At 28.4% G+C, this 19,943-nt stretch overlaps 1 protein-coding gene across 3 annotated transcripts in view; it reads right to left on the bottom strand.

Annotated features, from left to right (window-relative positions):
- Positions 1-19,943, bottom strand: part of LOC132944515 (protein inscuteable homolog) — a 40,575-nt gene that overhangs the window by 4,531 nt on the left and 16,101 nt on the right. For all 3 annotated transcript variants that reach the window (XM_061013898.1, XM_061013899.1, XM_061013900.1), the window contains exons 2-7: positions 18,001-18,044; positions 2,019-2,865; positions 1,388-1,603; positions 1,045-1,309; positions 715-954; positions 340-511 (exon numbers count right to left, since the gene is read on the bottom strand). In XM_061013898.1, coding sequence (XP_060869881.1) covers positions 340-511; positions 715-954; positions 1,045-1,309; positions 1,388-1,603; positions 2,019-2,845 — 1,720 coding nt within the window. In that variant the 5' untranslated portion in view covers positions 2,846-2,865; positions 18,001-18,044. The remainder of the gene's footprint in view (positions 1-339; positions 512-714; positions 955-1,044; positions 1,310-1,387; positions 1,604-2,018; positions 2,866-18,000; positions 18,045-19,943) is intronic.

Here is a 19,943-nt window from a genome sequence, read left to right as displayed (position 1 = left end):
CGATACGTAATAGTTCTAATTTGAAATAAAACCAATATAGGTACTTTTGATTAATAAACTTTAGTCGACATCATAGAAAAGTAAGTAAAGTCAAGTATTGATTATAATAAACAACTATAGAGGGCCCGTGAGACTCGGGCGAAAAAGCGGAAAGTCGAAAAAGTATAAACAAACTCAACCACGGTAGGTATTGGTTATTGGAGCTGGATCATAGCGTTTGCAAACGTTTATTTCATTGTTTAGCAAACACACAGTCCGAATTTCTCTGTTATACCAAACGTTACCGCTATAGAATTTCCTCATTAATAATAGTATGGTCGAGGACGGTCGGTGACTTACATGTCAGCGATGATATAATAGTGTCCAGGTATTCGCTAAGCCCGTTGACGACATGGTTGTCTTCGATCCAAGGAGCGGTGATCTGAGCCAACACTGACACGGCGTCGGTGAGTTCTTTTTCCGAGCGGTTTCTACTGCCCAATACGTCTGATAATATCTCCACGCCTCCAGCCTAAAAATTAAACAGAAGTATATTATATTTAGGTACTCACATAGTTATATTATACTATACGCAGGTAGGTTTATATTATATTATACAATTATATTTAATTATATTATCATAACCGTTGGTCATGTTGAGTAATCGGTATTTCATTTGACGTTGGTTTTGATTAAATATAAGATATAATAATATTGTTTTAGTTAGGTACCTACCTTTTCGAATTGTCGGATGCTGTCCGACGAACAACACACCATGGCCAGTGTGCGCAGGGCAGCCGATCTGACTGTACTGGACGCGGCTTCTATGCAAACAGTCAACAACGATCGGACACCATTGCACTTCGTAACCAAGCTACCAAGATGAACACTTTCCAATCCCAGGCTGTTGATACTGGACATGGTCTTAACGAGCTCAATATCAGTGCTTGGTTCTTCCAATATGTCCACCAAAGACTAAAAGTTTAAGCAAATAGTATGAATTATTATTCGATGAAAATAATTATATACCCAAAACATAAACCTATAAACTATCATTATCTTTACCTGTATTTTCTTCATTAACAAAGCGTCGATTAATTCACTAAATATTTGTCCTAGTGCGGACACGTCGTTTAGAATAATCTTTCTGTTGCCTAGACGTCGGTTAGCATGAATTCTTAGTTTCTCGGAAACATCTACCAAGTCCATGCATAACTCTTGGCCGTGTTCAGGTAGTTCACTCTCGTGATCACAAACAAAGTCCAATAACAGACCAGTTAATGTATGGACAGATGGTCCAAAATTATCAACTGGACATTTGTTCAAATCACTAAGAGAAATTATAAATAAATTATCATATGTAGAATAGCCAATAGGTACCTATAAACAAATAAATTAGAGCACCTACCTGTAAACTTTTATAAATTCATCAGATATGGATTTTGTACGTTGATAAAGGTCCCGCACAACTTCAGAATCGGTGCAGACAACTGTAGAAAAACGACACGCATCTTCTGAAGTTGCTATTGATTTCGATTGTAAAGTGGTCATACATTCAGGTTCGCATCTAAACCTCAGTTCGTTTAGCCACTGGCCAACGGGCACTTCGTTTTCACGTTCAATTCTGGAAACAATATTGTTAACTTATAGACTATAGTATATTTTAAATGTAATTATTAAATATTCATAGTAATCTAAATTTTAAAAGAAATTCAAAAGTGTTCTCAATTTAGATTCAATTAAATATTTATAGATACACGTAATTTAATGAAATAAAATAATATTAAAAATTTGATTTGGTATAATATTTATATCAGTTCATCGATAAGTTATTCAGATTTCATAGAATAAAACAAAATATCTACCCCCATATGGCATAATATATAACTGCTCGAGCGTATAATTTAATAATAACGTCATATACTATATAGAGTACCTATTATAGTATTATACCTATAATCTATATGTATATAATATAGAGACTAGATATAGTATATCTATTATCTAATTGTATTATGATTTTGGTATTAAAAACTAACCTGGAAAAGCTATTTTTTAGATGTTTTGGTTTTCTTAATTGTAGATCTTTTCTATAATGTAACCTGGGCGTACAACATCTGTTTTTGGTCGATTTTGGTGTAGACGTATGCTCAGGTGAGCCCGGTCTGTCGGATTCACATAGACTCACTGTGTCCACATCGTTAAAACGGTCGACAAACGGTGTTGGTGGATCGATAATCAATTCGTTATTTTTGATGCAGTCCTGTTTGATGTTTTCTACAACAGTAACGTTTTCAGACTGATCGAAATGGCCGTCAAAACTTTTCACTGAGCTCGGAGTCGATAATACTACGGTGGTTTTTGGCAATTCGTCAACGATAAAACACGTCCGGTTGGGTGTGCGTGCCGGTTCTTCCTCGTACCTTTTTGTCGTCGGTCTGAATGGTGACGTTTCCTCGGCGGTGGAAAACTCGAACGAACGGAACTTTCTGGACAATTCGCAAGCTGGTAGAAGACAATTGCAATGATTGGGCGATTGTGGATGGGGTTCGCAAGGCGATGGCACTCTAGGAACTGGGGCTTCGGGTAACACTCCGTCTGGCAATTTGTCGGTAAACGCATTCGTATTGTCATGTTGCTTGTCTTCTTTCGGCAAAGCTTTTGACAATCCTAAGGGACTACTCTCGGAATCTGAAAAACCGGAGTCCTGTGACTTGTGACTACCGTTGCTCGGGCTGCCAGACGACACACGTCTGCTATCTGGTGACGAGGATGGTTGTCGGCGCCACGAGTGATGAATATCTTCATCGTCATCGTCCAAATTGGGGAACCACACCTTGCTACGAGTCCGCTGGAAGTCAGTCATATTATTTTTGCTTATTGGACCTAAAACAAAATATTGATCTTACTATATATATATATATATATATATATATACAATCAGTTTACAAGTTTAATACAATGTCGCGTATAAAATGTACATTGTTAAAGCAAAAAATCGAAATTATTTAAATGGTTAATGCAATAATTTACAATGCGATTTATAGGACTATTTAGGACAACATTTTGTGTACAGGTTTCAATACCGAATGTATTTTTTGTACGAGTGTTCATCGACGAGACACTAAAATTAATCTTGTTTAGCGATTCGGAACACACTTTTTTACCGCTTAGTAATATATTATATTATTATACTATAATAATGAACCAAGTACGAGTAACTACTGCAGCATACACATTTCGTATAAACTTCAACTAATATTTCAAGTACTTAACATTATAGTTGCTGTTCGATTAAAAACCATCTGCATTTTAAGTTTTTATGCTTTGATCAATATTCACATTTTAAATTGACATGATATTACCTGCCTAATTTTTTAGCCATAAAACATACTGAGGTTAAATTCGTTCGTTTAAAAATGTATACTATGTATATGTAAGTATGTAACAGATGTATAGGGGGGGGGAGAGTAAACGCAAGTCTATGAATAATGTATTTTGATATAAATTTTATTTTTTAGGATATCACCATTTTTTAAATTTTAATAATGGATGTAGAATACAATACAATAAATGACCTGTTATATTATTTTCAAATATACGTTTTAGATTTAACTTGAATTTAAATTTTAATCAATACCTAATGAACATTAAAATAAAATTTCTTAAAAATGTATAGGTAGTTTAAAAAAAAACTTCCAAGAGAATAGTCTAGTTAAAATTGATTTTGTCTAGTGATTCGTTGAAAACTGTAATTATATTTCTGGAAACTGGTGGATTTGTTTTAAATGTACATATAATGTAGGTACTTAAAAGGTTTCTTTGACCTGCAATGTATAACATAAAGGTATTATAAAATACATTATTGTATTTACTAGTGTACTTTATATTATCAGTTGTAACTATACCTACTATTAGAAACTATTTAAAAACTAAAAAAATATCTATAATATAACAAATGTATAATCAATATATTAAATATCGACATTTATTAATTATATTAGCTTTAAATTATTTAAGATAAAACATTAATATTATTCATACAATTTATATGCCTATGACAAAAACCATATAAATATTCAGCATTTGTACACGTATACCTATGACCTACCTTGGGGCTACCTGTAGCTATTTATAAAACAGTATATAAGCACGGAGAGTGACTACAGAGTGAGTGTGTAGAATTTATAAGATACCGGTAGCTATCAAAGTTCGTTTTTAGGCTCTCCAGATATAGTAATAATAATTGAACGGGTGTAGAGTAGGTATTAAGTTCTTTTTATTGTTCTCAAGACATTTTGTGCGGGCGTGACTGATAGCGTTATAGAACGTCGAACAATAAACCATATAGATTAGTCCTATAGCCGTGACCGAATAACAATCGTCTCCTTACTTACAACGAGGGTGACATGAAGATCGACTTCACTTGGATATTACTTTTCGAAACAGGTCACGGTTAAAAATATATACTAGTATAGTCTTCGGAGTGCGTGGTTAGGTACTACTTTAAAGGAATGCACATACCTATAGGTACCGGTTGATTATGGACATTTCAGGTTGGTCCAATTCTTTTATTGGGGTACATTATTCTTTTTGAAGACACATTTACAATACGAAAACAAAAATACAAGATAATTATAAAATATGTATATAAAACCAATTACCGGTTTGTATTATTATCGAAGGGTGTACCTATGCTATATACTGTATCTGGTCATGAGTACCTTTATATATTATATAGTAGACATAATGTATAAGATAAAACAACAAAGTACCTATACAAAATTTATTTGAACCAATACATTACAGTATTACACTCAGTCGGGTTAATAACTAATATATTAAGAATCAAATCTGAAAGAAAACGAACATTATAGACAATGCCAGACGCTTCAGACAAAAGGCAATTATGATTTATGAAGCCAATGACCATAATATTCTGTTATAAATATTATAAGTCGCTGGACGCTGATAACCGTCAACCTTCCGAGTGGTCGCGACCCCCGTTGAGAAGTGCATTACGTTATCGGTATCGAATCTACGGTTTAAACGAGTAAATATCAAAAACGCAGTTACACAATGGTTATAACTTATAATTTATAAGCATAATATGAATTTATGAGTGTCTCAATTCGACGAAAAATCTATTAGTAGGTAATTATTATAAATAATAATAGTTTTATTTTGAACAAACTTTTAGATATAGCCGTATAGGTATCGTTTGCCTATAACTAAACTAATGTTTTTAAAGTACGTACCTACCTACTCGTATCCGTTGTCTACAGTAATGTAACTAGGTATCTAGGAGATCAATTCCATAATCGCAAGTATAATTTATCAATTGAATAAATAAAATAATGTCATAATCGGTAAAGTATATAAGACATTCTTAGATTTTTAAAAATCTATAATCTTGCAAGTTGCATTTACAATGAAGTTTTTTTACACGAGCACTTTTTTTGGGAGAATGCTTATGGATACGAATTCGATACGACAGATGGCTGTAGTAATACTCAAGTAGTCAAGTCTCAAGTATAATATAGAGCCTATAGAGGACTTTACCAATCCCTATATTGAATACCACATGTCCACATATTATATAGCTTTAAGCATTAGGACTTGTGCACTAACTGTATGACCTTCTAAAATAAATAATAATTATTTAAATGTATAGTGCAATTATTTATTTTACCATAATATGCTCATTGCTCAAGTTCATTGAACGTTTTTATACATAATAAAACATTTTTTTTCTGCTGTTTATAGTTTTTTGTGTTTTTGCGTACCATTAACAATGTAATACGTACAACAATACTATGTAATTTATATAACAAAAAAAATGCAGTTAAAGCAGTTTGAATAAAGAGTATTCGCTATTCCTATGAAATAAAGAAATACCTACCTCTGTAATTTTTAATTGTGTATATATTTGTATACAAAATATAAAATAATATAAAGTCATATGAAATATTGTATACCTACTACAAATTTAACTAATATTATATTGAAACTCATAATTTCAAATATAGCAAAAGCGCAGAATGATTATTAAAAGACAAATATTTGGAATAGTTTTTTTTGTAAAATAATTTAACGAAAATCAGTATAATTTTATTTATGTAGGTAGTGAATACTGATAGATACTATGTATATTTTTTTTGAGTACACTATAATATTATGTCCCTACCTATAATCTATATAAGTAGTCATACAAATACGACACACACTGTTATTACATACCTATATAAAAAAATATATAATTTATACCACAGCGTCATTTCGATTTATATTATAAAATGTAGTTACATTATACAATGCAGAGTGCACGGCGCATGGCGATAGATCATTTCATCGTAATATGTTACGTGTAATACCGATACATACATACAGACCGCGCCTTTGTATGTATATATTAGAGATGATGTACACTGCCGACAGCCCCCAGATAAATGTCATGTATATAGGTACTCGTGTTCCACTGGCCCAGGATATTTTCCAATTATTTTAAAGCTCTGATATACAATTTAAGGTGCAAAACAAAAGAATCCAATTTGTGTGATGTTGTATTACGATCTAAACAGATTTTAATATTGCCCAAATTCCCCGAGGCTTTATTTTACACTAAGCACTAATTTTTTTTCTATTGTACGACTAATATAATATACCTATCAATATACTGAACGTTAATGTATTGTATACTCGTCACCGTGGAACACGTGACGATATAGCGAAGGAAAGTATGTAAAAAAAAAGAATATAATATAATATTCAAGTTCGTTTCTGGGTGTCGGTATACCTAAATATATTCAACACGTTTCATCAGTTTTCTAGATATATATATACACGATGGATTTTTCATGGCTATCCATGTAGTCTATAAGAATTTTTAATAAAAACAGTTATGTACTTATATTAAATATACTATATATGCATATATGTATCGGGTAGGGTGGTATATTTTTGTAAAAATATTTCCTCAAATTCAGTGCAATCTTAATTTTGAATTATTCTACAAATTTTATATAATTCTTGGATTGGTTCGTGCTTTTACTTTATGTTATTTACATTGGACATACGCAGTCACGCAGATGTTTCAATTACGAAACTCAAATAACAAAAGTTTATACATATATAGTTCTTTAAATTTTATATGCATATTTATGTATTATGTATGCAACATGTTATATTGTTATAAATAACCGATTAGTCATCTACGTATGTGCTACACTGCTACTGAAGTGTTCAAGAGTGTAGAAAAATAGTATCTGGGACTTAGGAATTATTAGAACACACACCACAGTACACATGTGCATGGTCCAGAACACGAGTCAGTTAATACTGGCACATTGGCACACGCCAAATATTTGAAAATTAAAACAAACTATAGATATATAGTATGCAAGAATCAAAAAAACGTATTATTTATAGTTTGACATAAAAATCTCTTTTAAAATAGAAGAAAAACATACGTTCAGTTAATTGATTATTTACATTATAATAATTCTATAATTATATACATTATTTTTTATTTTCACCGTAAATTATTATTAGGATAAATCATAAATATTTGTGATGCAGACGTGTTAACTTGATATATTTCGATAGTTTTTAAATTATTACCATGCACCTATAACAATAGTTATTCGTTTCAAAAGTCTAACGTTTAGGTTTTTCACTTTTTCTGATACGCACTGCCTTCGATATACTAATAGGTATGCACTATAGTAATATTATTGAAATACCTACTGGCTATATACTATTATAAAGGACGAATAAATATCAGCATCATTAGCGAGTGAAAAATGCGTGTTTAATGCTGTTGATTAATTAGTACATTATCGGTCGAGAATGCTGAAGAAATTTAGCACCCATATTAATAGTGCATTAGTGTTCGTATGAGTGACAGCACGGGAGAGGAAGGAGGGGCATTAAAATAGCGTATATACAGACGCAGGATTGCAAAACAATAAAAAATTGTCTCGCCAAACCGATCACCGCGTTTATATCGTATCATATTTTAATAGGCGGATCGTTATCATGATATATTTATACATACGTAATTTTTTTTATACATTTTATGATTAGGAAAGAATGTTTACCTTTATTGCGGAGTGGGGATTGTTATAATCGCGAGCATTTTGCTACGTTCAACAAGTCCCCGCGGGGTCTCTTATGCCGGTGTGTTATCTCACAACATGTTTGGTCACTTTCTCGGTCGTTCAGAAATGTACCCATTGAAATAAGTACGTATATTTAGTAGGTAGTATATTTCAATGACGTCCAAAGATTTATGCGTGTTTACACTACCGGTATTTATAATTTTGCATTCATCTCCATTCAGAAGGTCGTTTAACAATAACAGCGGTAAAAAACATTGCATTTAAAAAAATGTAAACGTAAATATTAATTATTTTTTAATCAAATCGCGTATAAACGTTATAATGTTATATAACTATAATATAATATTAAAAATATTAATATCTGAATACACGATAAGTCATTAATTTTAATAAATTAATTTTTTAGTAGGTACAATTTTATTGAAATATCAACCAATTATTATACATTACATAATTACTTTTTGTCCAACCACATCGTTATACATTATTATTTTAAATGTTTTTGAATGGGCGTGAGAAAATATTATTTACTGAATAGTCAACCATTCAGTATACTAGGTAGGTACTATATAATACTTTCTAAGCTTTAGGGTAAACATAATATTAACTATATACATATACCTACCTATATGGTAATATGATATAATAACCAACTACATAATATCATACGGTGCAGTGTGAATCTACTAACTATTGTTAGTATTATTGGTACCTATACCTATATAATAATGTATTTGATTCAAATAAAATATACATTTTTAATTTACAACCCTATATACTTATACAGAAATAGTGTATTATAAACATTATACACACCTATATTATATACATTATACACACCTATATTTTTTCTCCAATTTTAGTATAACAATTATTATACCTAGGTAGTTATATATTATAGTTCGATTTTTGCAATCCATTGAACATATTTTTCACGTTTTAATAGGTACGTATAGATACATTGTTTAAAGACTAAGTGCAGTAATGTTTATACTTTATAATTTATAATTTATATACTATATAGTATATATACCCATTGGCCATTGCCCATTTAAGGAATGCTCTTGATGGTATTTTTATTTCAAAAAGGTTTTATGAATAAAAAAATTGTTTAAGTAGATACCTATACAGTATTACAGTAATGTTATCTAACGTGTTATTTTTTCCACGGTTCACAACAAATTTGTTACATTAATGGTTGTGTACTGTAAATACAGAATTTCTAAAGAATTTCATTTCACATACTAAAATATAGGTGGGTATACCAACGGCAGGTGTCGTGCAAAATCGTGTAGTGCATTTATGAAAAAATAAGAATGTATAGGCTTTACTGAATACCTTTAGTGTTAAAACCCGTTACATTATGTCTATTGTTATACAATGTTATTTTCCAGTTAACTGATAATGATTTTTATCATATTATATAGATACCTACTGAAAAATATAATGTCTGTGAAAACTAAATGGATATTTGATTTGAAGTTCCCAATATTTCAATATTTTATATATTTTGGTTTAATTCGATGAACGCATTTATTGACAGTTAGCAATACTAGATGGAATTTGGTATACCTACAACCTACTGTAAAAAAAATAATATTTGTTATACTCACAAGTCACAACAAGCAACATACTCACATTAGGTCAATCTAAATATTTGTATTAGTCACTTGCCGTGACGAAGACATGGACAAATTGTGTATAATATGAGACTATATTATTATAATACACGACAATTATTATAATCAATACAACTAATTAAAATTATTTTCATTTATTTGTGTTTATAAAGTAATATAATATAGTAAATATAATAATCACTAATCGATATAACAACATATTTTATAATTTTTAAAAAACTTAATAATAGTTCTAAAATCATTCAAAGTTAATTATTATATAGTTATCGCTCATCACCAAGAACAAAAAAAAAAACCAAATAATTGACGGAAATTCAAGCATATTATCACTGAATACTTATTCTACCATTCATTTTTCATTAATTAGATCTGATATCGATTATACTTTGAATAATATAATATATAATATATAAAACCTAAACATATATTGAAATATACCAACACACCTAAACATTTTAATTATTTATAAAAAAAAAATGTAATTTATATAGTTAAAATTCTAATATTAATTTAAATTTGATAGAAAATTTATACAGTAAACGTTTTGTATTGTTTTTGATAATATGATATGGGTAATGGGTAGTAGGTATATCATATGTGCGGATATATATAATTATATTAAGTACCTATACCTACTTATTATTTATTACAGTAAAATGCGTATATATCATTATTTTTTTATGCTGTAGAATATTATTTCCAATTGATTTATAATAATGGATAAATATACTAAGTGTCCCACAAAGAATAGTTAATTTAAAACGGTGGGTTAATGAAATCCCCACCACTTAAAATGAACAAATCCTTGTTGGAGGTTGTATGTAATTGTGCAGTTTATGTTGATCTCGTCAAGATTATACAGTATAATATTGAATATTATCTGTATATTATACTTTTATAATATTGACGAAAAATAATACAATATACCTCCCTATAAATACCCAATATGTGATATCATCGTTTCTTTGATTATACAAATCCATACATATATTATATATGATTTATTAAAAAAAAAACCATAAGAGGTATTTAGAATTTTAAAATAGTAGGTATTGTATTTGTATAGGTATTATGTGTGTACATTACACATTTACTAGTTTTTTTTTTCATCTATCACGAAATTATTCATACAGACTACTTAAGAGTGCTAAATCAACAGTAGATGCTGCGTGTCTCGTGTACATGTATTCGCGCAGCCCACCGTGACAAGACATATTATCGGGCATGATGTAAACTGTAAACACACTGCAGTAAGTCCATCGGAGGTCTTTGGCCCTCACGTGTGGAAAGACCGGCTAGTTTTATTATTATTATTTATAGTCAAAGCCATTCTCTTCCTTTTTTTTAATACATTATATTATTTTTTTTTCTTACTTTATAGGTACAGGAATACAGGACCATACAGGTGCTTTTTCCTGTATCATCATAAGACGTGATGTACGGCGATCACCTCCGTCAGATTATAATGAGAATGTATTCACTAGTAGTTGCTACCGTATATCATATTATCATATAATATTATACTCATCAACTCTAAATACACGTCTTATATTATATATTTAAATAAGAAATTTCTATTATATATAATGTACATGGTTTTTACTTTGTATTTTTTTTTATAATAAAAAAAGTTATATTATAATAAAAAAATATAATTGTCTAATAATAATTATAGTAGATACTGTAACCCATATGATTTCTCGTTGGACGTTACGTTTATTTTACAATGTAGCATGTTTTCGTAGTAGACTTGTAGCACGTTTAGCACGTTTGGGAGTGTATAATACTATAGTTTAAATATATTAAGTCAACACAGCTTGTAACAATAGTATATAAATAATTTATAACAGCTATTGGAACTTTTAAAATTAAGATATACTAAATTAATATGAAGATAGAATAATATTGTTTCACCTCATACAGGGTAACTAAACAATTGGAGTAGTCAGTACTCAGTGGTCTCAGAGGTGAGAGGCAATGTGATTGCGAAGCCTGCAGAATATTGCTTGAGTATTTAGATATTAATCTCTAATACCTATATGTATTTCAGTATATTATTTAGGTATAGTAAATATACATATCTCTCCCGAGTTTGCATGCACATAAAGGTTATAACTATAGACATATGTAAAAATGTAATTAGGGCCCCCACAAGTGTGGGGGGGGGGCTGTTTGACATGGAGTACAGGGGCCCGGCTATTTTAGGGATCCGTTGAAATGTATTTGTAATTTTTAAATTTTTGATTAAAGTATCTATTTAAGTATTTAGTCAAAATATAATCATTGCATTGTGTACCTATGCAAAGTTTGTTTGAAATACTATAAAGTTTTAATATAGGTAGCTATTTAAAATTAAAAATTTGAAATTAGATAAATAAATCATTTAATCATTAAGTACATAATATATAATTTGAATATTCAAAAAGTTAGCAAAGTTTTATATTAATGAAAAACCATTTATAATATAGTAGCATCATATATTTTACTTAAAGTATGTGTTGGCAGGGGAACAAACAACCATGCAGGTAGTTCCGGACATCGGTGGTAGAAGACAGGAACATCCATCGCACATGTATGCATCAGATAAACATCGTGAACACTATTACTACCGTCCCAAGAACGGGCAAAAACGTCGCAACTATTATTTTCTCCTTTGCCGGGCGACTGTTTGGCGATATGTTATTTTTTGCGTATTTGTATCGAATACTATACGTGATCAAACCGGTTTGAAATGCATACCACAAAAATAATAATAATACAAATAAAAACGTACAGAGACTATCATTCTACACGTATACGTACATAATATTTTCCATTTATGTTCCTGTATATTTTTCAGTTAAGACTCGATAACTTATAGTCTGCATTAAATCATGTTTTATATTTATATTTTTACTGCCATTGTTTTTCGATGATAAAAATCAATACAAGTAAGTCAATAATATTTTTTTTAAAAATGGCCATAATATTTGCATACTTTTATATTACAATAATTTAAATTTTTAAACTATTGTTTAAATCTTCTATTAGTCTTTCAACGCATATGCTTATTGCTTAATAATAAATAATAACATTTAGTTACCTACCAAATATTATATTACTATTGTAAAGTTTATATTATATTACTATTGTAAACCTCTTCTTAAAAACTAAAGTGCTTGTTGCTATCAATAGTCGATCACAGTGGATCACAGGCCAACCTTTTTCTATACGCCAAGTAATAAAAATTAAAAATAGAGGTACTTATAGCATAAAAATTAAAACTTTGCCATTAATTATAACGATAAAATAGGTATGTATTTTTCTCAACATAAATTCAGATTATTAATGTTTTCTACTCTTAATTTACATTTAAACAGCATAATAATATAATGAAACTCCGATGGACATCACGGAGAAGAAGAAGAATGAATATAATAATACAATTAAGTTTCAAGTAACAAAAATACTTAAAAGTAGTTTTTGTGAGATTAATAATATTTGGTTAAAAAAAATTCAAATGAGTAGAGGTACCTATTGCATTATTGCATGCCATAAATTATATTACGTTAGTCATCAAGTATCAAACGCGAGTGTGTCATTCAATAATATCAAATTGACACTGGTTGGACACCCCTGGATATCAGAAACGTATAGCTTATTAGACTATAAGGTTAAGTATCTAGATTAATCTGTAATACAGTTAATGACTAATGTACGATTTAGTATCAATTATTTAAAATAAGTTTAAAACAGATCAAAAAAGAATATAAATGCCAAATGGTATAACATAATTAAATAAATAATTATAGTTCTATTAAAAATTAAATGTATCATTATCTATTTATCTAATTTATTATTGATAATTCATTTCTAACAGTTAATAAATGTACTGAGAACTATTAAAATAAAAATTTAGATTTGATGTCACTATGCCAGTCGCTTCTGTACACGGGTTAGCTGAATAATTTAATATTTTAATAAACTATGCATCTATTTAACCCATAGTAATGTAGTATTAAGTTCTTAGCAGTATATAAAACGGTCACATTTTAGTAATTTATATTAATGGGTAATGGCACCCCGTATGAATGGCGATATCTGTCAGTTAAATGGCATCATGCATTATGGAAAAGATGTTACAATAATATGTTTTGTTATTTCTAAACGAATCAGCCCTGGAAACATGCAATAGATTGTCAGTTGTGTACGAGTATATATTTTATCGTCGTGCCCGAATGGTATACGCGTTTTGCGTTTATATAAAAGACGTCGATTGCGGCCGTCGTCCGGGATCAAGTCAATTAATTAAACACTCGTTGTGTAGCGTATTATGTAGGTATATAAAAATATAAAATACAACTTATGAGCACTCAAGATACAGCCAACTATAGTTATATGTTAAATATGTATATATATATTTTTTCCTTCCTCTTTCTTAAGCCTACACTAGATTATAATTCAAATCATAAAATTTTTAATTTTGTCACAAATACGCATGTGCTGATGATTTATTGCTTATAAGTTAAAAGATACAAAAATAGCGTAGGATGAAACTTAAAAGAAAAACATATGTAACATAAAATAAGTAGGTATTTAATATTATGCAACAGGTATTCCAAGGGAAACGTTTAACTAATTAAATGTTAGTCGAAGATGACGAAGATAATTTCATCGAACAAAAAACGAAAGTCATCAACATGAATTGTACAATAATATATGACGATTTCAGAACTAGTCACGAAAATTATTATACTAGTTTATTATCAAGATCTATAATATACTTGAGATCGAATAAAAGTTAAGTTTTGGAGAACAAGATTCATTTAAATGTTTTAAGGAAGAAATACATAAAATTGAGAATTAAAAAAATACGAAAGTTATTTCATCAAATATAAATTATATTTGGCATAATAATTATAATAATTCATACTTTAATAAATTCTAATATTCTATACAAGTACCTATAGCAATATATATATTCAAAGTTTGTATGAGTACTCTGATCTGTATACATTTAAATAATTATGTTATAATTTATAATATAACTAACTACTAGTTCGAAATATGATTTTTAAATATCCATCGAAAATCTTATAAAAAAAATTATTATTTAGAATAATATGAATTCTAATATTTATTCTGTCATTTAAAAAGGTAAAATTAAATGTTTTTCAAAAATGTTGTTTTATAATGGTTAAAACTATCTGGAAAAAATAATTCCACAAAAAATGAAGAAAGTATTTATTTTTAAAAGATTCAGTTTGTTGTTTATTATGTAAAAAGTATATCTTATAATTATTTTATTTTTAGGTTTATTATACAATAAAGAAAATTGATAATTTGTGTATTTAAAAATTATAAATATATGTATAATACATATTATGTGCTAAAAAAAAACGTCAGTCAATTAAAATTACTAATTAATAACTTAGTTGCATTAAACAATATAATATTATATTTTATAAGATGTCCAAGGAGATCATGTTACGATACCACTGTATCTTCAAGGCTTTGCATAGGTATTTAGTGCACCCGAATAACTATTTGCTCATTTTTGGAGTGTTATTTCGTAATATTATTATAATATTATGTAACTTATTTGATCAAAGTTAAAAATTAAAAATATGGGTAAGTAGGTACGTTTGTTAATCATAAGTGATATATTATAAATTATAATACATCCACAACATATTTATGTACATAGTTTAGAATTCAAAACAACTTATATTTAGGTATATTATTGAAATTTTTAAAGTGACTCTTTATATTATAGATTTTAATGAACAATATTTATACGTTATTAGACTAAATGATTAATCCTATATTTCGTTTCTATTGAATTCCTCCTATATCACAAGATTTAAAGTTAATACATTTGTATAATATAATAGGTATAATCTGGTGTTAATTCTTTCCACGGACAGTATTAAATTAATCATAACTGGTAGGTATGTCGAAAGACATTTGGATATGGTCCAATAATACTATAGGAATCTGTTGATTCGATTATTATTCTTACATAGCACTATTAATTTAGTTAAATTTTAATTATAAACGATTAAATTAAAGGCCTGTAATAATTCTGGAGGAACAACAGGTCATTTTTATTTTAAAATGTATTAATTTAGGCGCATACAGATAATAGCCCAAATATATTATAATGTGTTATCTACGGCTGAAATCGAGTTAGGTAGGTTAGGTATACAGGTGTTCGAATATCTGTTATTAGTTATTGTAAAACGAAAATTATTTTTAATTGATTGAGAAATCGGATGTAATAAATATTGTTAAGGATAAGATCACTAAATTCCGTTACTATATACATAAAATAAATTATATATAGGTAGCTAGGTATACGTATATACTATAATATACCATTATCAGATGTAGATCTCGGACGAAACTAATTTTCAATATGGTCTTGTATAACCACGTTGTCATCAAAATGGTTTAATTTTATACAGCATAACGCGGATTACGGCTATAAAAAGGTATAAGAGGAAATTCATTTTTCGTAAACCCCGCAGGTATTCCAAGATCGGCTGTGTTGTATCATGTAACTACGGTGCATTTCTCAAAGGGCAACACACCCGCGCGTCGCGCTCTCATTATGAATTCTGCTCTTGCCCGTTTCTGGCCAACAATGGTTCATTCCCCAGGACATGTACAACCACAGAGACCTTCCTGTTTACTATGTGTAATAAATATTTTACTATCGTTCGCATCCCAATTGACGTGCTCGGTAAATAACGAAATCACAATTGGTACGTGGAGGGAAAAAACTCAGGTTTATATTATATACGTGTATATGCATTTAGTTTCTATATTAATATAGGTAGTCACTACAATGGCAGACCAGTGTTGAATGGACAATATGGATAACAAATATAGCACCCATAGCAGCTATGTCATGACGAAAAATGTTTTATACCTACTAATCGATAATATATTCATCACGGCGTATATTCAATATTATGCAGTATACTTACTGTATATCTAGGTACTTAAATCAAATTAAAATATTTAAAAAAAATTGTTATTTCCAAGATATTAGTTTTTACCTATATATTTAAAAGGTAGCCAACAGATTTGGTCTGGATACAAATAATTTTTATATAAGGTAAAATACTAAAATGTACGCATTATTAATTAAATTTAAATCACATATTATTATATGTACCTACCTATATAGTATAATAATTATGCAGTATAGCCCGAGTGCAGGGTATATTATAGGTATATATAGCTTACCTTCATATAATATTTTATTAAAAACAATTTTTAGATGTGAGCAATTTTAGGGGTTGACATAAAATTAAAAAATACCTATTTAATTATAGTTTACAGATAAGACCTATTCAATATTTAAGATTTAAGACAGACATTATTAAACAAATACCTAACTTTATTATAATTAATTGCTTTAGTATTAAAATGTATTGTAATATGCCTTGTGCCTACCTACACATGTCAATATTTTTCAAATGTCTGCTGCATTGCTGCAGTTGTATAATTTTGTTTTTCAAATAAAAATTCAATGTAAATACCTATAACGGTATATAATTATATATTATACAATTCTTTGTCACAGGAATGTTTTGCGTGGCAGTGCAATTTTTTTTTTTATAAATCTATCATGTTGTGCGTAACAAGTTTCGTTTGTTATTTAGATTATTGGCTATTAGTCAGCTTGTATGTGCAGTTGCCAGTTATTAAGAAATAAGAATATTATAAAATATAACTATTGTTATTGTTATGTACTTATGTTCTCATAATCTCATATTTATACGATCTAAATTTAATTAAAGTCAATCTCTACAACAAACACACTTACATACCATTTAAAAAAAAACTTATGATTAGGTACATAAAAATTGAAAGAAAATAATAAATAGTCTAAATTAGTTTGCCATTATAATCAGTTATATTATTTCCATCATAATATATAGGTAATATAATAATACCTAATACCTATCTTTCATTAATTTATTTTTGTCAAATTATTTTGCTGGACTAATATTTAAATTAATATTTAAATTTGTTATCAGGATATTGTACAACAAAAATAACATTTAAGGATTTATATGGTTATCGTATTTAAGTCATATATTTTAATAACATTTTTCAAGATAATGATAATAAATTATAATAATTTTTTTAATGGATGCATCAATATGGATATGGATTGAATTACAATTCACCAAAAGTTATAAACTCAAATAATATGTATAGGTACTACTGATTTTAGCATAATTATTAATTATATTGAAGGTACTTACCGAGTACATGATAAAGACATCCAACATTGGATCTTCAAATCAATCTGCAAAAATAGGTACTTAATATAATAATATTGTAATATATCAAACAAGATAAGTAAATTTAAACTAACAGTTATAAAAATGAAAAAATCCTAAGGAAAAAACTTGCAAATATGTAGATCAACGGGTTACAGATACATATATTTATTTAGTTGTGGTTTGTAGTCTTGTAGAATAGTCAGGTTTTAGACCTGGGTTTACTGGCCCATATGTAATTAAATATAAAATATATTTAACTGCAGTTTGTAGGTACTGCATCATCAGACATATTTTACAGTAACACATTGACACCACTAATTAATATTTATAAAAACGGTGGCAGCCATTATTATAGCTATAGGTATAGTGTATACTGTATATCTACATAATATATATTATTATATATATTATACATGTATAGGAATTGTAATAACTAATAAATTACCCATATGATTGCAGTGTATACTTACGCCTGTTACCTATTCCGTAGAATCTAAAGTTTTGTGATTGTATAATAATTGTAGATTACCAACGATGATAATTATTATGACTACTGACACACATTTTACGATAATTTATAAGATATTGTACCTAATCACTAATCGTTATCTGTTGTATATAATTGCAGTATAGGTAGGTATATAAATAATATAATATAACTATTGAATGGAAATTTAATAAATAAATTAATCTAGATTTTCATTATTTAAAAACGTTATATTATACCTACTATAATCGTGTTATTTTATTTATTTTTGCCTAAATTAATATAATATATTTCTTTTGTTGCAATTCGGGTTTGTCCGTTATCCCGCATATACGTGTGAATGGAGTAACATCGTTGTGTCCATTCCCTTAGGTACTTCCTATATTATAAAGAATATGCTGGCGGAAACAAAAAGACATATTATAACAATTTGCATATTATAATGTCTTATTTATAATATTTTTATAAAGTATCTATAAGGGTTATCATCATTATGGGTAATACAAATACAAATTGATCGTATTATTCAAGCAGTTATATATTCGTATGTTAGTTACTAGTTAGGTATAGCCGTATATGAATATAATTTACAATTTATAAAATATAAATAGTTAATTGTCGTATACTTATTTCACAATTTTCAATATAATTTATATATATATAAACTGGTATATAATTATGAAGCCCGTTGAAGGTTTTTTTTTACAGTAGGTACAATTTAGGTACCTATATAATGCATTTTCATGTAATTATATTTTGCAACAGTAGTTATCAAAATAATTTTTTTTGTTGATCAACATAATATTGGTATACAACTATTGATAGAATAATAATATTTAGAAATTCAGAAAAAAGTTACAATTTTATAACCAATATTGTAAGTTTGAAATGGTTTTATTTAACATTGTATATTATTATTTTGAATAATTGAATTAATATTTTTCATTGATTTTAAGATAATTACTTATGAATATTAACCGTTGTTCGAATAGATGTGTAACAAATATTAAATATATAGTAAAAAGCAAGAAGCATGTTTGGGAATCATTGTGACCTATGGCAAATAATTGAAAGGGGGCCTACAAACTCACGCACCCTCAAATCACGATGGGGCGAAAAACCGTTACACACTCATACATTATATATATATGATGGTAAACCATCTACACGGCAACAGAGTTGGCTGCGTAATATGTCCTACATCCGATTTTACGAGGGGGGGATATATTATTATATAATATTATAATATAAAATTTATAACACGTGAAATTCAATATTACCTACTTTTCTAACGAACTCGGTGATTTTAACGCTGGATATAGATACAGATATAACATTATACGGTATAAGTACATATTATGGAAACAAAAATAAATAAGTTTACAAACATCCTGAGAATTAACTTAATACAATTATAACCATATAAAATAAATAC

The sequence above is a fragment of the Metopolophium dirhodum genome, chromosome 5, assembly GCF_019925205.1.
Source record: "Metopolophium dirhodum isolate CAU chromosome 5, ASM1992520v1, whole genome shotgun sequence".
NCBI lineage: Eukaryota > Metazoa > Arthropoda > Insecta > Hemiptera > Aphididae > Metopolophium > Metopolophium dirhodum.
The sequence above is the reverse complement of the archived record's forward strand: the minus strand, read 5'-3'. Positions and strand labels throughout refer to the sequence as shown.